At 45.9% G+C, this 27,565-nt stretch overlaps 1 protein-coding gene across 3 annotated transcripts in view; it reads right to left on the bottom strand.

Annotated features, from left to right (window-relative positions):
* LOC135901053 (stearoyl-CoA desaturase 5-like) overlaps window positions 1-27,565 on the bottom strand; it is a 91,098-nt gene that overhangs the window by 4,250 nt on the left and 59,283 nt on the right. For all 3 annotated transcript variants that reach the window (XM_065430699.1, XM_070540169.1, XM_070540172.1), the window contains exons 3-5: window positions 20,578-20,808; window positions 18,629-18,759; window positions 1,681-1,886 (exon numbers count right to left, since the gene is read on the bottom strand). In XM_065430699.1, coding sequence (XP_065286771.1) covers window positions 1,681-1,886; window positions 18,629-18,759; window positions 20,578-20,791 — 551 coding nt within the window. In that variant the 5' untranslated portion in view covers window positions 20,792-20,808. The remainder of the gene's footprint in view (window positions 1-1,680; window positions 1,887-18,628; window positions 18,760-20,577; window positions 20,809-27,565) is intronic.

Here is a 27,565-nt window from a genome sequence, read left to right as displayed (position 1 = left end):
CTCTGTAGGACAATTACAGCACTAATATAGCACCGATCACCGAGGCTGTGACTTTTGTCTTCTTTCTATCAAATTTCTTCGTGTTGGGCGTCCTGAAATTTGCTTAGCAGCAAACGGCCAATGCTACAGTTCATAAGAGACATCAATAAGCAATACCCTCGCAAACTTGGAGTACCTTTCACAAGTGTTTCATCACAGTGATCAATTACTGATCCACAAAAGTGAAGCATCACAATACAAATTACACCAAAGCAAAAGTAATCACAGTAATTTACTGCCATGATATTAACGTTACTGCCATGTTAAAAAGTGAAGGGAATGTTTATTATTATTTTTTTTGTCCTTCAAGTGAACATCCGGATCTAAGACTGACATAACTATCGTGCGCGATAATCAACGTACGCTCAAGGAGAGGAGAAACGGATGCTTCGGATGCTTCCGGGCAACAGTGTTAGTGATCTGCATTGCACCATACTTCGAACTGATATGTCGGTGCCTTCGTAATGCTGACGCGTGCGATTGTGCCAGGAGGTTATTAGCGCGATACACATCGAAAGACTTCGACTAGATTCTGCGGATTGCAGCGGCGTCAGCAGGAGTAGAAAACGCAGAAAAGACTGGCGTAGTTTTTGCGCTGTCTGCTTCCACTACCGGTTTGTCAAGAGCTAAGAAAATGATTATTATCGAATGTTGAGAAACAGCGACACATAAAGCCAGCCTTATTGCGAGATCAAGTTCCCGCACTTAATTTTTGAACAATATCGTCGACCCACCATATAATGGGGTTTATGTCCTTGCAATCACTTTATGCAAAGTCATTGGAAGCTATGCAATCGAAGCTATACAAATAAGCAATTTAATTTTGCTAGCGCTGCAGTGAATCCCGACCGTAAGGCAATAGGATATCTAATAAGCCTCGCTATTTCAACTCTATATTCCCCCCACATAGCATATTCCTTACACATAGCATATTCTCCCCACATAGCACTGCTATCGGTTACTGTCATCCCAACAACTTTTCTGATGTGTTTTATTCCCTTGGTTTATAGTTTCCTTGAAATTACTCCGCACCAGAAACAACGATGCCGAAGCCTGATTGCACATCAGGCTCCATTTCTTTGCACAGAGCTTGTGCAAGGAAATGGTAGGGCTTGTTCCACCCGGACCTGTGATTACACTGGTCAAACCACCAGTGATGTCCCCGGTTAAGGCATGGTCGGAACCTCAATGAGTATACCGACGGGCATTAGAGTAATTATGTCAAGTGATGTGCATACGTATAATTTTAGTACACACTCTCACAACACAAAATTGTGAAATCGTGCATGATTATTATCTCTGACCATGCGATGTCATACATTTCGTCTTCACAACCTGCTGTGTATACGTATCATTTCATAAGGTTACCACGGTTCGTGAGTATCCTATTACAATAACATGCAACCAGGATTCACTTTACGTAGCGCTCGACCGGAGTTATGGCCAGCAAACATATCTTTGCTCGTTTGTTTCGTTTCGGTTTGGCAGGGCAATCAATTGTATGAAATATTCGAGTTGGACTGCGTTGAAGTAACTTCTGGACACGTCATGCCATGCATTATAACCTATACGATATGCATGCTGGGAGATGAATATCAACAACAAAAACAACCCAAATGCGGCTGCGCAACTGGCCCTCACTGTTTCTGGAATCTTGCCACGGGGTCCCGCAGGATGTCGCTGCAGTCGATGTGCTTGCCCTTCTCGGTCACCTCCGGGTGTTTTCTGCACAAGAGCCAGCCGACGTGCGCAAAGAAAAATCCGCGGTTCACGTTGTGTGGGTCGGCATCGGTCTCCGAGTACTTGTGGTGGACGCGGTGGTCGCGCACCCACTCGTAAAGGTCGTTCTGCGAGACAGCAACGAAATGGCAACCTGATGTTGATATAGAATAAACAGGGTGAAGGCAGAAATTTGCTTAGGCATTTTTTTTAGCGAGAGGTACTGTACGGCACGATACAGCAAGCAAAAACAGCAAGTCAGTCAACGATTTCACAACCACCTAATACAAGGAGTACTGCACTACCTGCACATTATTGCAGTTGCGAAGTTGCACGAAGAGCATACTTGTAAGTCATATATAAATGACTAGCAAAAGAGTGTTCATTACACTGCACTAATTCCCTGTTGATACTGCCTTGTCAAGAGTAATCGTTGTCCAACAGGAACACGTTTTGAGAGCTGCAGTTACGAGGACGGGCTTGTACAAACGGGGGACCAAAGATCATGGCCGAACCTACTATATATACGTACTAGAAACCAATTAAACCCAACTACTACTAACTACTAACTAACTAACTACAAACGTACTAAACCCAACTTCCTCCTCTAGTTACTAATAAACGGCAGCAAACGCAGCAGTCTCTGTGTTCACAGAGGCGCCGTGTGAAAGAACAGAAACTAAGCAAGCAAGTGCTTGTATATGCTCGAAAGGAAGTGAACGGGACGAGAGCCGGAGAGTAACATTATCAATGCAGTTTTGACCCAGCGCGGTTGCTCAGAGGATGTGTCGGCGCGTTTCGGGTCATGAAGTAGTCGGTTCGATTCCCAACCATAGAATGCCGCATTAAAAGGTGGCACTGAAACGCAGAACTCAAAAACGCAGCAATTCTCAGATGTTAAACTGCATCTATCAATAACACAAGTAAGGTATTCAAAAAAGCAGTACATGCACGAAACCCCTTGACAACCGCAAAGCACTACGAGACAAAGCTGCTTTTCAGATAGGGAACAACAGCGCACTCGCGCATCATTCGTTGCCAAATTTTTTGCTATGCTTCAAGAACCTCACGCGCGCGTTGTGTTTTTTGTAATCTCCTAGAATATCAATATCCTTGAAGGATATAGTGTGACCGCAAGCTTTACAACGCAAGAGTGAATTCCTTTCAGTACATGATGCTCCCCCGTTCAAGTTTAGATGATTACGCAACATGTAGTGAATTCGGGGTCCCATTCGTTCTACATAAACATTTTCGCAAGTATTAGTGTACCACCGTGACTTTTAGCAGAGAGTATAACTAGTGCAATAAAGACAGTTGGCCATTCCTCTGAATGCCTGCTTTTTGTCCGACTTCTTCCTCCCCCTTTTTACTTTCTTATTCCCTGCGCTGCGCTGTCTAATTGATCTTCTTACGTCGCTTTGGATGAAGAAGTGATTGAAATTGTAAACAAGCCTGAAGTGTGGCCTGCCGGCTGCGTGCTCCGCCCGTTTCATGGCACTGTGTTACCTTCCAGCCAATTTGATGATACCGGCACGCCCAAGCAAGTCCTAATGGCACCAAAGAAAGGCACCAACGCGAGGAAGCCCAGAGCAAAAAGTGAGGCGTTCTTCGTAAACACATACGACAGCGAGCATATTATTACTCACCTGACTGAAACCTCGCATAACTGAACTTCCACAAACCGGTCCTATTTTTTGAATGAATGTTCTTTCTTAAACTGTGGCTTTATGGGGAACGTTAAAAAAGGGGGCACTGTGTTTTTGGCTAGCAAATGCGCTCCTTGCGCGTCTAGTGGGAACGATCTTGTGACATATGAAAAATGTGTGTGGGCCGAAGCATTAGCTTCCGATGGCGTAAACTTTCTTTCTGGCTTCTACACCGCCGAACTCGGAAAGCTCGGTTTTCATAGAGCACTCTGTGGATTTCGAGCGCAAGCTTGATTTTTCAAAGCCCAAAGTGCATATATACGGTCACTTCAACTTGCCTAGCATCCACTGGGCTGCCAACCTAATTCAGCGCAGCAGCTCAGGGGCACCGTATTGTCTGATTGAGTACATCAATTTTAGCGGATATCACCACTCTAAACACAATTTAAAATTGCGCAGGCAATGTTTCAGTTTTCATAACAAAAGTCGTAATACTTCGCAACAATAGGCGAGAGGGGCTTGTTCCAATAGAGTGGTTTCATTCGTCATTCACCTCCCTTCCCCGTTATCGATTTCGTTTGTCTGATAACTTAAACTGCACTATGATAATGCAGTACGAAAATACATATATGGGCATGACGACGTTACGGGGTCTAGACTTGTTCGATTATAGTAGTTTTCCTCTTTTTTAGAACGATGGACATTGATTCTTGTGCCAAAATGCTCACCTTGATTGATAAGCTCTTTCCGCGGTGCGTAGAGGTGTAATACATTGCGAGCAAGATCGTTAGCGCGCATTGTGTGCACTGCGCTTGTCATTTCGGAATGGTCAGACCTGGTGAGGGGCCCTTTAAGAATGGAAAGGAACCCTACTCTTCGTTTGGGTGAAAAATGGGTTTCGACAACCTGTACTGCCAAGCCGGCCCCAATCGGCTGTTTGACAGGCACGGAAATAAACTATAGAATTATCCAACTATCTTTGCAGTATCTTCACAAGTGGATGTGAGGTTTTTCTGCGCAAAATTAAGTAGCGCATGCGCCATGCGTTCTTTCCTTTTTTCTTTTTCCTGCGTAGGAGCATGCTTCGCCAATATAGCTACTGGAAGCGCAGCGCGCCTGCGAGCCACTTTTTTTTTTATCTAAGCATTCGTTCGATAATTTTTTGTTTGTAACCACAGGTACGTGCTAACTCCGTCAACAAGAAACTGCTGAAAACGCGCCGCTTATATTTAACAATTTCAGTGCCCAAATGTTGCATCTCTGAAACTGAAAGGCATCTTCTGCTGGTAATACAGAAAGCAAAGCGCAGAAAGGACAAAGGACAAGTCGAGATACGATGAGCGCTGTCTTTCAACTCTTGCAGACACGCATTCAAGCACCCGCAAGAGTGTCTGCAAGAGCACAACAATAAAGTCCGCAACATTGCTGCAGGCGGCCAACTGGCTGCCTATTGTAGAAAAAAATGTGACGCGCAGCTACAATGCCATCCTCTTGCCGATCAAACTGTTGTCGTGTATCGCCACCGCAACAGCTTGACCAGAGAAATAGTGGAGGACACTGAACTAGCACGGGCAGGAGATTAGTGTTTCAGGTGGCCGCATTATGACTTTATGAAAGAAAGACCTTTCTGCTAAGAAACAAAAACCCGCAATAATGCAGCACCGCGACGGTGAAACTCGACAGGTTCACTGCCTATAGCTCCACTTTCCTTTTTTTCAGCCGCTTACTTTGCTTTTGTTCGCATAGATAGCTTTCAGAACGACTGGCATGAATTTCAAGCTTGTGGCCCTACTACAACTAGGCAGTCCTATTCTATATGGAGTGATGCGGTGAGTCATTTGGGACAATTAATGCGAAGAATTCTTAAGGCAAAATGAGCCTTTAGGCGGAAAGTTTTCATTCTGCCGGGTGAGGGCCACGACCAGCTTTTCCGAAACACCCCACGCCCCACCCCATTTATATATATATATATATATATATATATATAACAGTTGCACTTGAAAGTTCGTGTCACCTTGAATAATGCTTGACTGAAGTGACGACCTTTTATAAGTATTTACGAGACCTCATGGTTGAAAAAAGTTCAATTTCATACCCTCAGTCCCTCGCACTACCAAGAATCTGGCGTCCCTCGGTGGTGCAATCGCCCTTCGTGAAATTGTCGTATACTTCGCTGTCACTAATGCTGCTTCGCCTTTCCGGAGAAACCGCAGCCTCTCTCATTTAACTGTGAGCCCGAGTACAAGCGCTGCTGCGCATCCCTGCTGCTCATTCTGATTTCCAGTGAATCTGGCTTGGCCTCATCTCGGTTACTGAGTGAATTATGCAGGGGGTCGCGACTATCATGTACCAAGGCTTAGAAAAAGAGCAATTGTGTTACTCGAGGAAAACCTATTGCGTATTGTTTCAGTAGAGTGGAGTAGCCGCCAGTATGTTTTTCGTTATTAAGATTTAATTAGGTAATCACACTTAATCACGCAGTTAAACGACTTCACGCACGACGTTGCTTATCAGTTGGATCTTGGTAAACAGATTGACGCTAACTTCATTGCCTTTTTCTAAAGCTTTCGATTCATTACTTCATTCTCACCTTTCGCAAAAATTAAATGTGACACTAAAACAAAAGTTCCCGTCGGGGCGATTGGATTGGTAGTTTCCTATTTAACCGCTTGCAATATGTCGAGTTTAGTTCTGCTAGGTCATGAATTCTTGAAGTATACGTATATATACAGGCTCTGGCGTTCCTCAAGAATCCATCCTGCGATCTTTATTGGTTTTACTTTATGTCAGTGACCTCCCACAAATGTTTCTTCCAGCATTCGTCTTTATGCTGACGATTGCGTCTTATACCGTGTGATTGACTCTACGGCTAGTTATAAGCGACTAAACGATTCCTTTGTCTATTTCGGTGCTTGCTGCGAAAAACGGAAAATGAACATTAATTAAAAAAAACAGTTGTTTTGTCCTTCACGAAAAGAGCAGCATCTGTAATTGCGACAAATTCCTTGAATGGATCATCTTTAATCAGAGTTCAACAATACAAATACTTCGGCGTAACGTTTACTCACAATCTCTCATGGACTACACACATTGACCAAACACGTTCAAAGGCCCTATAAAATAACTTGGGTACCTACGTCGTACTATGCAAAAGGCTCCGAAGGCAACTAAACTCTTAATGTATAAAACTCTTGTTCACCCCGTTATCGATTATGCCGCCACAGTCTGGTCACCCCATAAACAAAATAACATAATAAAACTCGAAGCAGTTCAGAAAAAAGCCATCCTTTTCATTTTTCACCTGTAAGACCGCTATTTTTTCACCCTCCTCTGCCCTCCCTACGCTGAAACATTACTTTCAGTACGTCGTGTTGTGGAATCATTAAAATTTTTGCGCAACATAATTAACAAGTCCTATCATACTTCAAACACAGCTTGCATATCTTTTCCCAAGCCTTCTTTCACACGTAACTTCCATGAGCTTAATCTTAACCCTTTCTATGCCCATACAAATACTTTCAAGTACAGCTTCTTTCCCCGCACAACAGAAATATGGAATTCCTTACCTGGCTGCATTCGTTCACTACCGATAAGCGAATTCGAAAGTGCTCTCTATAAAAAACAGTGGGAGTAACTACTTAAATTAGGTTTAGATTATACTTTATGTGTATGCGTTTCGCTGTTTCGCCGCTTTCAAGAATCGATAAAAACGATTTTTCAGTTATTTGACTGCCGCACAAATGTTGTAAGGGTCGTTGTTGATTTCACTTTATTTTTTGTTCACCACTGTTTTTACCCACTTCTGCAATAGCCCTCATATGAGGCTGCAGTAAGTACAAATAAATAAATAAATAAATAAATAAATAAATAAATAAATAAATAAATAAATAAATAGTATAACTCGAGAAGTACTGTCCTCGTTGTCGAAGTGTCAATGAGGCATTTGTAGGCACCCCCAAATGACATCTAACTGCGGTATCTTCAGTGACGTACTAATTGCGTGAAATTTTTTGCGACCGGCAAATAAACCACATGGAATATGAAAAATACCACGTGACTGCGCTGTCACCCAAATCCCCACAAAGCAGAGCCCTCAAATGAGCTGGTTGAAAGTAACTGCACTGCCTGTCGTAAAACCCGAAGAGACAGCGCATAACCTTGACAATGGTACGGAAGCAGCACCAACAGCAGGTGTTGCACCTTCGCAGCTATTCCTTCCTATCATTTCTGCGTCACACGTACTATCCGTCTCTGTAGGCTGACTGATCACAATGATAACAAAAGCCCCTTGATAACACGGCCGAATCACCGCTCTGACCATCGCATCGAAAGAGTGCATCGCGCAGCTTTATTTCGCGCCAGAAACTTGCTTCGGACCAAAGCCAAATTAAAGTGACGGTTTATTTTTCTTGACAGCGTATATGTGCTGCAAAAACAGCTTCATATGGCAAAAAATAAAAGCGAAATAAACAGACCGAGAAGTGACCCACACGTAAAGAAAAGGCAGAACCGATGCGTTTAAAAAAGTAAATTTAGCACTTCTAAATGAGTCGAACTGGCAACCTGCGCAAAAAAAGAAAAAAAAATGCGTATTAGTGTGCCTTTATTATTTGTGAATTCGTAAGCGCCGTTCAGCACCACTTGCCGCCTATAGGACGTGTTCGAATAGGTCCGCTTCTGCAGCTAGGCAGTACTGAGTCCGCTTTATCAAATCTTCAGTGGCTTTTTTGATGACCAACGCTGGAATTCTACGGCAGACATCCGTTATCCTTGTCTTGAGCTCATCGCACGTCGCCGTCTGGATCATGTAAACACGGTCTTTCACATAACCCCAAAGAAAGAAATCGAGTGGAGAGAGGTCAGATGACTTAGCCAGCCAATATATAGGCCCGTGCCTTCCACTCGATTGCACATGAAAAGTCGTATCCAGGCAGTTTCATGCTCGGCTGCTGCTGTGTGGTGTTGCTACATCTTGCTGATACCACAGAAGTGGAAGATTTGACAGCGGGACTTGGCTGAGAAACTCATCCACCACTCCTTCAATGCTTTCGTCCACGTAACGCTGTCCTGCAGTCAATGTCTGATCGAAGAAGGTGGGACCGATTATAGCACCGGCGTAAATTCCGCGCCACACATTGAACGACCACTGGTACTGGTGCGAGCGCGCTTTACCCAGTGTGGATTGGAGTCACTCCAATAGTGTGCATTATGCAAATTTACGTGGACATTTCTGCAAAAATTGGCTTCATCTGTGCACATGATGTTGCTCAAAAAATCCGGTGACTGATCAGCTGTTGTGAGGTCATGGCGTCGCATGAACGCCGTGGCCCACTCGCAAAACTGGATTAAGGTGGATTAACGTGAATAAAGGTGGACTAAGGTGGATTAAAGTGTATTTAGGTCTATTACAATTGATTTAGGCGGATTAGACTAGATACACCAGTATTAAGGTGGATTAAGATTGGTACAAATTAGAGCAAGGCGGATTAGGGTGTATTGAAGAGAATTAAGGTTGGTGCAACTTACAGGAAGGTGGGTAACAGTGGAGTAAGGTGGACAAAGTTTGGTACTAATTAGAGGAAATTGGATAAAGGGGGAATTTTAATTTAATGTGATAGATTAGACAAGTCTTCATGCTTTCGCATTCAAATCACGTAAGGATACGTAAGTGACTATCAATTCTTGTAGTAAACTCTATGCGACAATGTGTTTCCCACAACCCAAAATTAGGAGAATACACTGAAGCGTTCGCTCGTTCTGATGAAATCAGCCACGACAAGTGTCCAGTGGTCCGGTAGCCCGAGCAGCTTGACACACGCAGAGAAGACTACAGAAGGTGGCTGCTGATTCTACACCACTCCTCCTTCCACTCATTGTGACCGAGCACTTGGTGACAGCCGGGCCGTGTTGCCGAGGCCCCGAAGCGTGGTTCGTGGCGTGACCTGTCGCAATATCAGTCTGTCTTGTCTAATGTTGGCTTTGTGTGCAAGCCACAGTCACGAGGACCACTGCCCGTGACGCGCGGGTGACTGGCGCAGGCAATCTGAAAGTCAAAGCTGTCAGCCGTCCTTGGACGTCGCGGGAAGGGGGCTAAGCGGACTAGAACGAGGGGGAACCACCGAAGAGTGTTGCCCGTTTGAAGGAAGAATGCACCGGGCGGGGTTTGCGGCTACGTGAAAACTGGAGAAGCAAAAATGAGACAGAAAAGTCGCCTGTGACGTCACTCTCTGATGTGAAATGAAATAACGATAACTACGGATGACGTACGCGCAGAAACTTCAGCACATGCCGGAAACCACGATCGTGCGAGCTGTTTGGATGCAAGGGGGGAAAGGGAGGTCTAAATTTGATGATGAGTTCGATGTCGTCAACATGCACGCACACCCACGTTAGGTCGGGCGCTATCAACAAAAAAACCTGGAATGTACGTCGCATGCGTGTACAGGAATGTGAAGGAATTACTTGTGTGGGGTTTTGTTTGCGTGCATGTGTGCGGTGTGCAGATGTGGTGCGTGCATTTGTGCTTGGAGAGCATTATTCCATATAGTTGCTTACTTCTTAGTGTAAGAGGCTTTTTACCATATGACAATGGCGGCAGCAATTTTCACAATAGCACAGCGCGCGTGTAGTTTACCATTGTGGGAGATTGACTGGAAATTAAAGTAGGCGACCAGAAGAAAGCGTTTCTTGCTAATTACTGGCATTCTGTTGCCGTTTTGGCACCGGAATGCACCTGTGTAACTTAAATGCAAGTAATTGCAATAAAATGGGCGACAGAGTTTCATCGGGTCCTCCAGGATATTTTGTCCTGAAAAGAGATCTGGACAACATGTGGACAAACAACAAACACAACAACATGCGAACACTTCTGCGAACACTTCAAACAACACTTCTGGACAACATGCGAAGAAGGGGATTCCCTCACGAACGGGCTTCCAAGAGTGACCGCTGATAGTACGCAAGGAAGCGTCACGCATTATTCTCACATTTCTGTGAGAGAAAGGAAAGATGGACATCTGGCGACGTATTTGACGCTGATGGAGACGCTCAGGCAAAGAAATTGCCGGCCAGGTCTACCAGGCTAACTACGCCTGTAGCAACTTTAGCACCACCACCAGCCCCTGCACAAGCACCAGCACAAGCACCAGCACCAGCAGCACCACCACCACCATTGATTATTTGCTGGCCGCGTACAGCAACAAAACATGGCGGCGCCTGAACGCACACAGAACACACTCAGAGGGGTGCAACTCAGCGCGCAATGGCCCTCGTACACAGTGACCCTTGGTAGCTCAGGTCGCGAGATTGTCATCGGTCTTCACTTTCCGAGGAATCCCCATCAAGGTAAATTTTACAAAATACAGAAAATATTTTGAAACATAGAATTTTAATTTATTGATCTTGTTTGGCGGCGACATAGGACGAAGAATTGAGAAAATTGAGAACGCAGGAAAGCAAGATCCAAATTGAGGAGGAGGAGGAGAAGGAGGAGGATGGTGTTAGCTGCAGAAGAATCTAGCTTTGCGAAGGCACGTCTTCAAATTTGGAATGAGCCACATGTACTTGTCTAATATAAGTGTTGAGCCAGCCGTTCTCGCGATAACCGCATGAATATTCTTATCACAGGGCATATGCTCCGAACTATCTGTACGTAATAAAAGGAGCGTCGTAGCGTTTAACTGACAAGCGATTTAAATGCTTGCAGCAACCCACTGAGGCGACGGGAAACACAGTATGTATGTGAGATCTATATTCTTTCTATTCCCACCAGACAGTTTCGAATGAGACAGTGCATTTGCATGTAAGAGCCAGGTCGACGATTCTTCGCACCTAATTTACCACGTTGAGCAACATGCGTAGCGCCATAAATAACCGTGTGTATATACTCTGAGAGTGATCGTTTTCCTGCTTCTTCCCATCTGCCTGCGCAAAGTAGCAGGAAGCAAGAAGACGTCCACCGATACGCACCTGTGCACCTTGCCTGGCAATAAATTTCCCTCTTCTTTTCTGGGGAATTCGCAACCGAAAGAAAACGAGTGAGCAAGACGCTTGCGAGCAAATAGAAAACGCTTCTCTACCTACATACATACGAAAGGAGCAGTAAAATGTGTGTGTAGAGGATAAGTTCGAGGAGACGACACGTTCAACCTCCAAGAGAGCTAGCTGTTACACCAGTTACACCAGTTACACCAGTTAGCTGTTACAACGACTGAGGACGCCAGTAGAGACAATTGTTTCGAAAAGTTTCAGGGCGTGTCTATTCTGTCACACCTGTCCGTGCCGCGAACGCCCCCCCCCCCCCCCCCCCCTTCATTTGTAACAGCGTGTCCGCAGAAGTGTCGCGATGTATCGCGCCACCTGCGTCACACAGTGGGGTGGCAGCAAGCACATGCAGAATGAACACGTGCGCTGAAGATTGCACATCTGTCATAGCACTAGTGCTTATCTCACTCGCGCTGCTGGGGAGCATAATGAGTGAGATTCGGTTGGCAGCGGTGTCACCGCTTTCAGAATACTCGAAGGTTCCCTCGCTCGAAGCATAGGCGGAAAGTTTTTATTTTTCCGGTAAAGAGGGTGGGCGACCAGTTTTGTGAACACACACACACACAAATATATATACCAGAAAAAAGCAATTCCGGGTCCGGGTAAATATTCATAGTGAAGTAGACGCGCATTGACGTTTCGGCCGGGGTCCGGCCTTCATCAGAATTCTGATGATTGTGATGAAGGCCGGACCCCGGTCGATACGTCACTAACCCGCTTCATACGCGCGTCTACTTCACTGTGCATATTTACCCGGACCCAGACTTGCTTTTTTCTGGTATATATATATATATATATATATATATATATATATATATATATATATATATATATATATATATATATATATATATATATATATATATACATGTTTTTGTGTCCTCGAAGAGAGAGAGAGAAAATGATAAAAGAAAGGCAGGGAGGTTAACCAGGACTGAGCCCGGTTGGCTACCCTACACTGGGGAAAGGGGAAGGGGGACGGAAAGATTGAAAGAAGAGAAAGTCCACTGGAGATATCAGTCGGTCACTCAGTCCGAATCACAGGCGCTCACTCAATCCGGTCGCTTTCAAATATCGCAGCAGCGCTTTTGTGGCCTTTTGTAGCTGCGATATGCGAGGCCATGGTCCCAAGATCTTCTTCAAGGTGAATGGCTTCCCATCTAGCTGATTGAGAGCTGTGCACAGGTCTTGCCTTTCGTTTTCATAAGATGGGCAGTAGCACAGTAGGTGTTCTATGGTTTTCTCGACACCGCAGGCATTGCACTCGGCGCTATCAGCCATTCCAATAAGAAATGCATAAGCATTTGTGAATGCGACTCCCAAACGTAAGCGGCACAGCACTGTTTCCTCATTTCGCGGAAGACCTGGTAACAGCCGCAGTTGCATAGAGGGATCGAGGGAATGCAAGCGGTGGTGAGTGAATTCAGATGTGTGCCACTTCTCCGATGTCAAAGAGTGCGCTAGCTTGCCTAAGTGTTGGGCTGCTTCGGTCCGCGATAAAGGTATTGAAACAAGGGTTGCTCCTTCGTGTGCTTTTCTAGCAGCTTAGTCAGCGAGGTCGTTGCCGGAGGTACCGCAATGACCAGGCAGCCACTGAAACACGACGTCGTGTCCTTTCGCGATCATGATATGGTGCATTTCTCGTATCTCCGACACGAGTTGTTCACATGACCCGCGACGAAGAGATGCCAGAAGACATTGTAAGGCCGCCTTGGAATCGCAGAATATAGCCCACCGATTAGCCGGTTGGTTATTAATATAATCAACGGCACCTCGGAGGGCAACAAGCTCCGAACCAGTCGATGTTGTCAAATGAGAAATCTTGTATTGGATGCTTAGTGATCGTGATGGTATGACCACTGCGCTGGTGGAGCTGGTCTGAGTGGAAGAGCCATCCGTATATATGTGTATTCGATCAAAGTAGAAAGTGTGCAAACAATCCAGAGCTGCTTGCTTCAAGGCCAAGGTAGGCAGGTCGGTCTTCTTTCTTATTCCTGGAACCGTAAGACGCACTTGAGGTTGTTTTAAACACCACAAAGCTGAGGTTGAACGTGCAGAGGGTGTGAAACCCGATGGTAAGGAGGCACGATGGATGCTGACCTTGTTGGAGAAAGACGCCTGTGGTCGTCGTTCCGGCAGGCACGCAAGAGAGCTTGACTGCATCCGTGAAACATGACGAACATGGGCTCTAAGCGTTTCGGTACTAATATAAGTCGTGATCGGATGGTCTTGAGCCATTACAATGGTTCCAGCTGTTGAGGCGCTGCGCGGAAGGCCTAGGCAAACACGTAGTGCCTGCGCCTGCACGCTCTGAAGTTCTCGAAGATTTGACTTGCATGTTTTAGCAAGCACGGGAGAACTGTAGCGTAGGAATCCGATGAACAGTGCTCGATATAACTGTAGCATGGAGCCCACTGAAGATCCCCATGTTTTGCCGGCGATGAACTTGAAGACGTGAACAATAGATGTGAGCTTCTTCTTTAAGTGGGCAACATGAGGGCTCCAAGTAAGGTCTCGGTCTACAATGACGCCCAAAAACCGGTGACTTCTCTTGTAGGAGATAGGCTGACCATTGATGCATACCGGATAAGGAGTCATCGCTTTTCGCGTAAAAGCGACTAACGCACATTTTTCTGTTGAGATGGTAAGGCCTTGTGCGTGAAGGTAGTCAGATGCCTGTGTTGCTGCTTTCTGTAGCCGTACGCGAACCTGCAGGCGAGTGACCGCTGATGTCCAGATGCAGATGTCGTCGGCGTAGATTGAAACACTCACTGTTTCCGGTAGGGATTCGGCCAGCCCAAGAAGCGCGAGGTTGAAAAGAATAGGGCTTAGAACACCACCTTGGGGGACGCCTCGGCATGTGTAGTGGTCGGTAGTCGGACCATCTTCCGTTCGTACGAACAAGGACCTTTGTGTCAAGTAGTTACTGACCCATCGATATACTCGTCCTCCTAGTTCAATTGTCAAAAGTGCGTCTAGAATGGTTTAATGTAAAACGTTGTCGTAAGCGCCTTTCACGTCAAGAAAGAGTGCTACTGATAATCGCTTCCGATATTTTTGTTGTTCCACAGATGTTACTAGATCGATGACATTGTCAATCGATGAACGACCCCGTCGAAATCCCGCCATAGAGTCAGGGTAAATCTTGTGGTGTTCAAGGTACCATTCGAGACGCATGAGAATCATACGTTCCATGAGCTTCCCGACGCAGCTGGCAAGAGCTATAGGCCGATAGGATGCCAGTTCGAGCGGTGACTTTCCTGCTTTTAGAAGCGGTACCAGACGGCTGCGTTTCCATTCCTGTGGGACGACACCATCTTGCCATGAACTATTAAAAATGCTGAGGAGTTCTCTTCGTGCTTCTCTGCCTAGGTGGCGCAAAGCAGTATATGTTATGCCATCGGGCCCCGGTGAAGACGAACACTTACAGAGCGCCATAGCAGCTTCTAGCTCTTCCATAGAGAATGGAGCGTCCATACTTGCATCTCGTGGGCCGGGGATGTTGCCTAGAGCCATGTCAGGGACTGAAACTGTGCCGCCGGCGACGTTCACACAAAATTCCTCTGCGACGTCTATCTCACAGCGGTTTTGATAGAGAGCAAGGGCGTTGAATGGGTGTCGTTGCTGGGGACTTGAGCAAAGACCCCGTAGGGTACGCCATACACAGGACAATGGCTTGCGGGGGTCTAGTGAGTCGCAAAAACATTTCCATCTTCGATCCGCTAGCTTATCCATACGGCGTTTGATCTTCTTTTGCATGCGCCGAGCTTCTCTGAGGTCAAGAATTGACTTCGTGCGCCTGTACCTCCTTTCAGCTCGGCGACGTAGTGCACGAAGCCTTTCCAATTCAATGTTATTCTCTGTACGCTTTGATGGATGTGTGAAGCAGCATGTACAATCTTGCATAGCGTCCGCAATTATGTCTTCTAATCTGCGTGCAATATGTGTCTTGCATGTGTCTTCTACGCGATCTTGAAAGACTGACCAGTCGATTTGGCGAGAAACAACCGGTAATGTGGCGTCTAGTCCATCAATTCTCACATAAGTCGGGATATGATCACTTCCATGGGTTTCAATATCAGTGAACCACTGCACGCTCAAAGTCAGGCAACGTGACACCAAAGTCAAGTCAAGGCAGCTACTGTACGTAGTTCCACGCAGAAATGTCGGGCTTCCGTCATTTAGAAGACACAGGTTGTGGCCTGATGCAAAGGATACTAGTGACCTGCCCCTCGAATTTATCCTGGAGCTTCCCCATATATGGTGGTGAGCGTTGAAGTCCCCTGTTATTATCCAAGGACCGGGAGTAGCAGCCATAATATATTCCAGTCTTTTTCTATCAAACTGACTTGTCGGGGAAAGGTAGACGCCGATAAGAGTGAAAGACAGCTTCTTTTTCACAGTAACACAGACGTATTGGTTGCCGTCGTGTGGCGCTACTTGTTGGGGAAAATACGTAAGGTCCTTGCGAATGTAGACCAGAACCTTACTGCTACGGACACACGTGTTGGAAACAGAAGATTCATATCCCGATAGTCTTATGGAGGCTGATAAGTTCGGTTCACAGATGACCAGTATAGGAAAATGGTTTGCAAATACGAACTGTCGAAAATCCGAAATACGGGACCTCAGGCCTCTCGCATTCCATTGGAATATGGAGGCACTTCTCACATCATCCCGGAACGATCGTTGTTGTTGTCGATGAGCCATGATTCTGCTGTAGAAGTTCTCAAGCACTGGACTTCTGAAGGCTCGCCAGAACCGGACTGATGGCATCCAGCACTTGCAATGCACTTCGAGCTGTTGGTGTCTGTAGCTTGTCCAGAAGGACACGAATAGCACTCACCAGAGAGCTGATCATAACAACAATTTGTTGATCTTGGTCCGCCAATTTATCAGGAACAGACGAAGTGTCCCCTGCTGTAGAAGTATCACTTCGCTCAGTAGGGGCATGTAGCTTCGGGAGTGCAGGCCACGCGTCAGCAGCCGTGCTGTTCGATGCACCCGTGTCCTTTGAGCTGACTGCGTTTGGCCTGGGCGGAAGAGTGGGTGGTGATATACGTGTGTGGCGTTCTGCAGAGGCTTTGGAGGGTCTTGATCGACGTCGGTGACGTGATCGTCGTCGCTTAATAGATGCTGCTGCTTCTCGGTGAGACGAGTGGTCTCTAACCATTTTCTTCAATATTTGCATTTCCTTTCGAATCAAAGGGCATTCCTTCGAAGATGCATCGTGAGGGCCGCTGCAGTTTGTGCACTTCAGCACTCTGGCCTCGCACGTGTTTGTGGTGTGGGGTCCAGTGCAGCGAGAACAGACGGTAGTGTTATTGCACACACTACTCACATGGCCAAGCTTCATGCACTTCCAGCACTGCAGTGGTTTTGGTATAAAGGGGCGAACTGCGTGTCGGAAGTGGCCCACTTTTATATGGGATGGGAGGGATTCGCCCTTAAATATGATCTTCACACACCGTGACGTGCCGAGACGAAACGCGTTTGTGATGATGGTGTTCTCTGTAGCTGGCTTGATTAAGATTGACAGATCGGAGTCGACAATGGTCTCGTCAACATCGTATATAACGCCAGTACGGACTTGTTTGCCCAGCGGAATATAAGGGCGGACTTTCATCCCGCCAAGTTCCGTGATCTTGCGCAAGGAATCCAACGCAGCCGCGTGTTCTACGTCAATCGCTAGCACGTTCTTACGGGTGTTCACTCTCATGTCTTTGATTTCGTTTGGAACCAGCGCCTCTAGATGGGAAGACACGGCTTGCCTGTTGAGGCGTCTCAGGTTGTCAGTGGCGACAACTGGCGAGAACAGGATGGTGAGCTCCTCGGTATCCCGCGAAGATCTCACGGTGGACTCACTCGAATTCGATGATGCGCTGAGAAATCTTCGCTTTGCTTTACGACTCCGCACCAGCTCGAAGGTGTCGTCACAAGAATCTTCTCCGCTGATAAAGTACTGCATGGTGTCGTCGCTGTCCGTGTTCACCCAAAGAACGGCCTCATATCAGAAGTTGCAAGACCTCATAGTCGCAGTCATAGGCGCAGTCCTCTCGCACCACCAAGAATCTGGCGTCTCTCGGTGGTGTTATCTTCCTTCATGTAATTGTCGTATACTTCGCTATCACTAATACCGCTTCGCTTTTCCGGAAGAACTGCAGGCCCTGTATCTCGCTCTTTATTTTTATTTTTCTGTGAGTCCGTGTATAAGCTAGCGCTGCTGTGCATGACTGCCGTTGATTCTGATTTCGAGTGAATCCGTCTTGGCCTCATTTCGGTTACTGGGTGAATTAGAGAGGGTGTCCCAACTATCATGCACCAAGACTTAAAGAAAGAGCGTTGCTTTACTGGAAGAAAACCTAGTGCATATTGTTTCCAGTACAGTGAAGTAGATGCCAGTAATTTTTTCGTTAGTGAGATTTAATTCGACAATTGCAATTAATTATCTAATTCGAGAAGTACCGTACTCATTATAAAAGTGTCAGTGAGGCATATGTAAGCACCCCTAGGTACCCCAACCGACATCTAACTGTGGTATTTTCAGCGACGTACTAATTGCGTGCGTTTTTTTCCGACCGGCAATACAAACGTCATGGAATATGAAAAATACCACGTGACTGCGCTCCCACCCTAATCAGAAAGCAGCGCCGTCAAATAAGCTGATTGAAAGTAACTGCACTGCCTGTCGTAAAACCTGAAGAGACAGCGCATCACCTTGACAATGGTACGGAAGCAGCACTAACAGCAGGTTTCGTGGCTTCGTAGCTATTCATTATAATTCGGTTTCGCGATGCCAACTTCACGATGTCGACTTCGTAAGTTGACGAAACGCGCACGGATTATGGGAGCTCTGAAACACTGATGCTCCACTTTGCGATGCAGCAGAACTCTTTTCAAAGAAAAGCGCCCGCCTTTTTTTTCCCGACGATACGTTATCAGCCATTTATTCAGCGTTATCCTCACGATTGTGCATAATGGACGAAATAAAATAGGAGTGGTGGTATATAGGCGACATCATGCCTCAGCTGCATGAAAGAAGAAAGTGTCTCAGCGGCAGCACTGTGAACTGAATGTTCTCTTGCGAATGAAGAGGGCTCCAGCTTTTCTGTTGTGCGAGCACTCACCTTGAATTGCATGCTATAAAATGAAGACATCGCGACAGAAAACTGGCGCCCTACCTGAGCCGCCACGCAGTTGAAGATCATCAGGAAAATTCTTAGCGGCATCTTCGCCTTGTACGCTCGGTGACACCAGAGCCTGTGGGCTCCGGCAGTGACACTGATGCCAGAGAAGATGAGGATGATGTTGCCTACGAGTAAAGTAAACAGAAAAGGCGGCAAAGAAGTGTGAAAAAATAAAGGCAGTCATTGTTTAATTCTCTTTCGTCGCGTACTCCACACCAGTGGCTGTTGACCAATAATATGAATGATGCTTTCTTTGTGTGTACACTAATGCGCTCTGTGAGCACTATGCATCGAGCTGTGCCTGCCCCTTGCACGTGATCGGAATACGGACAGAGGTCTTGCAACGCGCCAACCAGGAGCGGTGAAGTGCGTGCTTTGCGTTAAGGTGGATATACGTATACACTATACCTATGATATCTTGAGCTGATGATCCAATTGGATAAGCCATAATAATTCAAAAGCAGTGAGTGACGCAGTGAGACACACTCGTTGTCACTGCACTTTAGCTTCTCTGTAGAGGAGCAGGAAGGGAAGGTTTGTGGATTTTACGTAGCAGTTTTTCACAACTCCTGAGGACAGTTACTGAACTTGTAACATGACAGTTACAAGAACTGTCAGGGGGGAGGTCCCCCTGACAGTTCTTGTAACTCCGGGACCTCCTTCTGTACTAATGATGAATGATGAAATAAATATCTTTTCTAGGTCAAACAAATTGTGCACCCCCATCCGTCTTCTTCCAAGCCCGTGTGTGGGCACATGAGTGGTAAAAGGTGGCGTAAACGCAATATGTGCATTCAAGGAAGCGCAACAGGGATATGCTATAACAGCGGTGTAAGGCATTTTATTCCTAATTTACTCCATGAAGTTCAAAAATCAAGCCAACATGAGGAAAGGTGGCACATGCTTTTCATTATGACTTCTTTCAATCATTATCCAAGCCGTTATGCATTTTTGCGAACAATTACCGCTTTTCATGCGAGCGCCTTTCTCTCGCTTTTCCACAGTTTGAGATTGCAGAACGCAAGCGGCTTGCGTACGTGCCAAACAACACAAAGCCTGCTTGCTTGGATTTTGCTGGAACAGAACAGCAGGACACGAGCACCTCGCGTTCCATAACCTAAAACTCTGTATTAGTGCTGGTCTCCACAGTTATGTGTATACAGATAAATGACACCCGATAAATAAGCTGATATGAAAATATTGTGTATAGGTGGGAATTGCCGAGCCATGCGAACCTTGCTTGCTGCTTAAGGGGCGCACAAGGGAACTTGGTACGCAAAATCTAACCTTTATTGGGCAGAGTGATCCATCTGGCGATGAGCCAATGATGCTTTCTGAAAGCGCCCCTCTCACAGTATGCCCACTTGTTGATGTCGCAGAAAACTCTAGGGTTTACTGAACGATATACGGATTTCGCATCGAGTATGGCGCAAGCCCGTATGGGTCCCGTTGCGTTCTATTACATGGCTGCAGCTTTATGATTTTTTTAATGTAGTACAAGACGCATAGAGGAAAAAATGGCATGGTTAACCTAAACAAATGGTTAGGGCACTGGTCATTGCCACAATTATACGAGTTCGAGTCCTGTATTTACTCATAGGGTGATGAATCTTTTGCTTTGCATTTTCTTGCTAGACGATTCGGTATGTCTAATGCAGTGTGAAAATGTAAAGGTTTTCACGAATGCTAGAAAGAGTTCTTTTTCCTGGTGATAATCCAACGCTTGAGGAAATGGTACAGAGTTACTTTCGATAATAACCTACCAGGGCAAGAGCAAATTTTCCGCGAGCTTACAACAGTGAGACGAGAAAAAAAAAATATGGAGGAGCAGGAGGAAAGAGGTGACTACCCTTTATTTTTTTCTTACTGTAGCAGCAACACTGTCAAATTTTCCTGGAAATTTGTTTTCTTCCAAAGTGCTTTCGGAAAGGATGGATGCTTACCAAAGACATGCGTCTGCCACTTGCTGTAGTACATCTCGTAGATGCCAAAAATACCAAGGATGTGGATGAGTGATATCTTAAACACGTTCCACCAAACCATCTCAAGTTTGTAGTTTTTTGGAGTCGCTTCTTGGTTCGGTTTGGCTACCACCGATGTTGTTTCGCTTGTAGCACTCGGACGCCTCTCCGTGATCGTTTCCGTTAAAGGAGCCATGGTGTGGTCTCGTTGAACTGAAAAAGAGACAAGTACTTTGAAGCAATGTTGCACTCAAGCGCAATTTTTACAGCTGCGTACATTAGCTCTCAGAATGCAAGTTCACACCGGCAGCCAACATTTTGAATGTGCTCCTATACATTTAGAAAAAAGCCGTGTGGCTCGGCTGAGATAAACGAACAAGAAAAAAAAAAAGAAATCCGATATGACGAAGTAAATAAATAAGCTAAGAATTACTAAAAGTTTTGCAATTTTCATTTCGTTATTTTTTTTAAGAGTACACGTCAGCGTAATGTCACTCCTGAAATCCCGAATAATGAGCGTAATTACTGCGTTTCGATGACCAAATCAGTGCCATTTCAATATGGGGATCTGCATGCAAGTGTAACGCTGCTATGTCAGCAGGCGTAATTTATGACATTAGCAAAATTTAAATTGGCTGCACTGAGCTGCTTTATTTCATTAATATGACTCAATCTATTTGCATGTTTTCTTGTTTTTGTTTTAAATTTCCAACAATGTCGCTGCCTGGACCAAGTGCACAACTGAGAAGATGATGTAGGACCGGCTACTAATAATAAAAACTATGCAATAATGAACGGGATTGGAGTGGCACGTATTCGTATTGTCATTCGAAGCCATGAAGCTTGCACCGAAACAGCTGTAAAAGAACGAGTTCTAATGTAAGCGGCGGAATAGCTTGCCAACTGAAGTTTTGAACCTTTTCTTGTTTTAAACAAAAGGCCAGCGGCGTCAACTTTCTTGAAAAGACCTAAATTATTCACTAAGCATCGCGACTTTTCCAAGATTTCGTTTCCTACTCTATTTCATGGACAAAGGCAGGATGTTCACAATCTAAAAAAACCCTCCCCCTTCTACGCTTATTGCATGGGAGGTTGTACGATTAGCATAAGCCTTCGGGAAGATGAAAACCCGACCGAAAGACGTGACAGAGACAAGAAAGACTCCCGCAAATCATCAAAACAATTTCTACTCCTTTCGTTTGGTAACAAGGCAGGAAATGCAAATGAGTTCATTGTATGAGCATAACTGAAGAGAAGAGGCAGTCATAGGATCGGTAAGGAGACAGAAGCAGCAAATTAAATTCGGAGGTTTTATACGCCATAACCACTGTCTTATTATGAGGCACGCCGTAGTGGGGGACTGCAAATTAATTTTAGTCACCTTAAGCTCTTTGAGGTGCAGCTAAAGCTAATTACACGTGCGTTCTTGCTTTTAGCCCCCATCGAAATCAGGCCGCCACGGGCGGGATCGCAAACGTGTCCTCCAGCACTGAGACACAACGCTATAGCCATTAAGCTATGGTGGTGGGTGGCAACAGCAAATGTGTATTGATTGTCGTTACCGTGCAACAGCAAACGTTGAAAACTGCACACATCATAGGGCTTAAGGTGCTTGAAGAAACGCATCCAAATAGCGGTAATAAATTAAAGCACAGTATGGAAAAGCTTCAGAGTAGCAAACAGAATTATCTAGGCTGATGATCACAGCGGCACAGGGAACTATGCCCCGAGCTTTATTGGGTGGCTTGCTTTAATTAACGAGAACAGAGCTTTTCTACCCCGCAATCTACTAAAGCCAGAGACACGTGAAGCGACATACAATACAATACAATGCAATGCAATACAGTACAATACAATACAATACAATACAACACAATACAAAAGAATACAATACAATATAACCTTTATTGTACATAAAGGAAAACAAAGTACAGATAGCAGGCCTACCAAAGCCTCACAGAGCTTGACTGGTAGTGCCTGACAGTCAGGTCACAGAAAATTGCACAGGATTAATAGCGGAGTTAGCTATTAGCGGGTCGGAGCAAAATATTGAATAGTTATAGAAAATGTTACTTTAAACTTCGAAAATTATAAGTAGTTTCTTAATCCCACGTCTTGTGTTTGCTCCTAACACATGCATTGGCAATTTATTTAATATGGCTGGAACATAGCATTGCCGCGTTCTGCTCCCGTACTTTGGCGCAGTCTTGGGGATGACGTAGGGTTCCTTCGGTCTCAAGGAGCGGATAGGCGCATATCGTATTTTAAATCATTATTCCAGAAGTGTTTAATTACAACACTTTCGACAATCGGGGAAGTGAAGTTTGGCAAGTTCAACAACCTAATGACGTCTGCATCTTGCTTTGGGCACAAATCGTGGAAGCACTGTGGACGCGCGGATGTTTGGCTGTAAAACACCCGGATAATCAATGCAAAGTGACACGCCGCGAACTCATTACGCACTCAGGGTACCTTGAGGCACGGTCAAATGCCGTTCGAACGACCTTGACCAGCTGTGAGCTTTTCCGAAGAAACATGTCGCCGAGTTCGCTTCACCGCCACTTAATTAACCTTGGAACCCAGCGGATCATCATGGGTTTGATGGCGCGTCCGTTTGGCTGTACCTGAGAGCCGTGCGCAAAAGAATCGTTGGCGGGGTCTCCACAGCATTACGCCTTACATGCGCACAATTGAGAAAAAGCTTGCTGTGTCCTACTGGCAGATGTTTTCTATTTCTAGTTATTTCTATTTCTCTCCCCCTCGACATTGGAAGCTGCGCCACTGTCTCGCTCCTTCACTCGCACAGACAAACTTTCGTACTTCGAACGCATATTTTAACGCGAATGTCGTGCTCATAGATGACGTTGCGCAAAGATATATATTCGCAATGAACAGGCAAGCATTGTGCACAACTACCTGCGCAAGCGAGGTATCATGGCCATCGATGCATAAAAACTTCCTCGAGCTGCGAGCGCCCGAGCAGATATAGCGAGCATTCAGGATTCTACTACTGAGCCCAGTAAGAATTCACAACACACATGCGTACAATGAGAGGAAAAATGAGCTGAACAAACGATACTCAATATTTCGCTTGGCTGAACGCTCTTGTCACCGCTTACAGAAGCAGCGTACCGTAACGCCGCCATGATTGCAAAAGTGCTGCATTAACCTAGAGGTGGGACCATTGGCCGCAAGAAGATAAATAATTTATTAAATATCACCTCCTCCTCCCCCGCTTGCTTTTCGCGCAAAAAAAAAATCAACAGCGCATATTCATGAAAACTGAGCAGAGATTTCAAGGGACAACAAAGGGATAAAATATTTCAGCTTCTCTAGTAAATTACCCTTATACAATGACAAGGAAGTCCCATCTCGCCGTGATGGAAAACTTGGTGAGCCAGAAAGAAGGAAGGAAGGAAGGAAGGAAGGAAAGAAGGAAGGAAGAAGAAAGATAAAAAGCAGAGAGGCTAACCAGATTAAGTGTCCGGTTGGCTACTCTGCACAGGGGGTCGGAGTATAAGGGCAGAATAGGTAAGAAAACACGAGAAGAAAAAAAGTAAAGAATCAGTTCACGTATTCTATAGTTTTTCAGTGAGTCCCGCTTCCGTTTAAAAGCAGACTAGCGCTTTTAAAGCAGTTCGTACCGATGTCAGCTTCGACCAGGGTCCAAGAACTCGGCCTTCTGTAAGGGGACGGTTGTCAATCCTGTCGAGCATCGTGCTGAGGACTTCGTCCATTGACACGACAACAATCACACAAAAGGTGCGCTAGCGTCTGTTTGCACTACGAATTCCATAATCTTAACTTATGGCTGTTCCGATGAGGTAAGAGTGCGCATTGGTAAAAGCTACTCCAAGCCATAGGCGACAGATGACAGTTACATCCCGTCGTGGTAAGCCATGCGGAAGGCGGCGCTTCACATCATCAGCATCCCGGGAGCAAAGACGCTGGTTTTTAGCGACTGCCGAATTCTGTTGGGCCAACGTCAGCTCGCGAGCAAGCGCACGGAGCTTTGCCGCTGCGTCTGTTCTTGTCAGCGGGATAGCGACGCAATAGGCACTCGTATGTGAAGATCGAGCGGCTGTGTCTGCTCTCTCGTTTCCAAGGATGCCACAATGACTAGGCAACCATTGAAATGCGATGTCATGTCCTATCTCAACTGCCCGATGGTAAATTTCCCGTAGAAGCCCATCGTTCTACGGACGTGCCTCGGCCTCCCTAAGTGTGCATCCACAGCAGCCGCAATCACCATAGCGCCTGGCCACCCTGTAGCAACATACATCGCAGTCGACGCCCGAAGAGTGCATATTCGACATGTCACCAGGACACCCTTTCATCATCTCGCTTGCCTGCCAACAACTAGGCTGCATGCGAGTTTCAGCCATATCGTGACTATATACTCATGGAGCATCGCTGCCATCGAATTACGTCCCAGCAACATGGCCTTCGTTGCCACTGTGGTCTCTGTATTCACCTAGAGTGTACCTTACCATTCCAGGCGTCAAGAAGAAAGCACAAATTCCGTCAGCAGCATTGAAGCAGGCAGCATTATTGCTGTTAGATGAGGTCCGCAGTGACCCCTTGCATGTTTACGCTGATGGGCCGCTGAAGTACTTGTCCTAGCAAAATCGACAGAGATAAAATTCAAGACATCGCATTTGATATCATTGACGCCTGTCGAATCTGCAACTCTGTGTGCAGCAATTAAGTTGATCGATCATTAAACGCCCCAAAATGGCCCATCATCTGCGATTCCGAGGCCGCCCTCCAGAGTTTGCTCTCTGCATTACGCCGTGGGCCCCACGAACGACTTGTCACGGACACACGGGAAATTTACCATCGGGCAGTTTATATAGGACATGAAATCGTATTTCAATCGTTGCCTAGTCATTGTGGTATCCTTGGAAACGAGATAGTAGACACAGATGCTCGATCTTCACATACCAGGGCCGATTGCGTCGCTATCCCGCTGTCAAAAACAGACGCAGCGCGAAAGCTCCGTGCGCTTGCTCGCGAGCTGACGTTGGCCCAATAGAATTTGGCAATCGTTACAAACCTGCGTCTTTGTTCCCGGGGTCCCGATGTGAAGCTCCGCCTTCCGCATGGCTTTCCACGACGAGATGTAACTGTCATCTGTCGCCTATGGCTTGGATTAGCTTTTACCAATGCGTACTCTTACCTCATCGGAATGGCCATAAGTATAGATTGGGAAATTCCCGGTACAAACAGACGATAGCGCACTTTTTGTGGGATTGTAGTAGTGTCAATGGACAAAGTCCTCAGCACCACGCTCGACAGGACTGACAACCGTCCCCTTACGGAAAGGCGAATTCCTGGACCCTGGTCCCAGCCGACGTCGGCACGAACTGCTTTGAAAGTTCTAGGGCGCTATAACCGAAAGCTATTCCAAACGTTTTTATTCCAGTTCTGCAATGAGCCATCCGGGATTGGTCAAAAACGTTTTTGGACCACCCCCACTTTGCCTGTCTGTCACGCGACGTCACGAAAACCGCGATTGCTCACCATATTATATGACGTGTACACACTGATTATGCATGACTGGACCAAACAAAAGAAAAATAGTTATTTCTGATTCAACATTTTTTTGCCATTATCCCTCGGCTATTGGTGAAAAGTTTTCGGGCTGCAGCCACTTCCCCTGCCTGCCATCCGGCGTCACAAAACCGCGAAAACTCACCGCCTCAAAATGACATTACGCGTTAAAGGTGTATTAATATGCCGAAGAAAACTGAATTTTCTGCTGAATAGCCGCAGGCTGGGCCGCTGTTTTGTAGCGATGCCTTATGCCTTATTCTATGCTATTCTTATCATCCACCACACACGGCCACCTGATCCCGTTGATAATGTGGGCAGACCGTCGCTCTGACCACTGGCCAAGCGCGAAAAGCCTGAAAAAGCATAGAATCTGAAAAGGCATCGCTACAAAATACCGGCCCTGCACCGTTACGAAAGGCATAAAAAATGGCTGCCACCGATCGCTCAGGCGCTGGCTACTCGCACCTGCCGGAGAGCTTGGGTTTATTTGCGCACAATAAAGCTTTCTGCGTGGCAGTGCAACGTTTTTGAGTGCTTTAGGCACGTTTACGACCTCGCTCTGCCAACTGTTCTTTACTGACGATCCGTTTTTGCGGCATTTCTAATTCCTTTGCATGCCGCCGCGATTTTCGACCAGCCACCGCAAGCTAAGTAAGGGAAAGCGAACCAATCGCAAACGCCAGCAACACCCTCTTCATCCGGTTGTCGATTTTCAGTGCACAGGCTCAGCCCCATCGAATCCCTCTCCAATTGAGCGTGCTCCTCGCCTCTGGTTAGATAAGACAAGCCGCTCAGTGTAGGCAATATTATTCGTTTTTAAAGCCAACAAAAGTTGCTTCCTATAAACGAGGAGAGCGTTTTATTGGTCTGCTCATACAACCCTGCGTGTCACCGCCCGATGCTTGCGTCGGGGGTAACGCAAATTTCACGTCAGGAAATTGGAATAAAAACATATTGGAATAATTTTACAATCTAGGGCCCATAGTGTGCTTTTTAAAGCACACTATGGGCCCTAGAGTTTTGAAGGAAACGGGATTCATTGAAAAACTATACATCGTGCGAACTGATTCTTTTCGTTTTTTTTCTTTTATTTTTTATCGTCTCATCTTATTTCTTCTGCCCTTACGCCATGCCCCTATGCAGAGTAGCCAACCGGACACTTATTCCAATTAACCTCTCTGCCTTTCATTTCTTGTTTTCCTTCCTTCCTTCCCCAGGCCAAGGAGGGAAATAAACTTTCAACATTGCCTTTAGACGAAGGCTAAGTTGTGAAGGGGACTGCAAACAAAATTAATATTTTAAGTTTTGTTGCACTCCGGTGTGGCCGACTACTGATTTAGGAGTAATTGATGTATGTCTTGTGCATGATGTATGCGTATTCGCAGTATTTATCAGCCACCATCGTGGCTTACCA

Source organism: Dermacentor albipictus, chromosome 1, assembly GCF_038994185.2.
Source record: "Dermacentor albipictus isolate Rhodes 1998 colony chromosome 1, USDA_Dalb.pri_finalv2, whole genome shotgun sequence".
Lineage (NCBI taxonomy): Eukaryota > Metazoa > Arthropoda > Arachnida > Ixodida > Ixodidae > Dermacentor > Dermacentor albipictus.
Note: the sequence above shows the minus strand (reverse complement) of the source record. Positions and strands in the feature narration are given on the sequence as shown.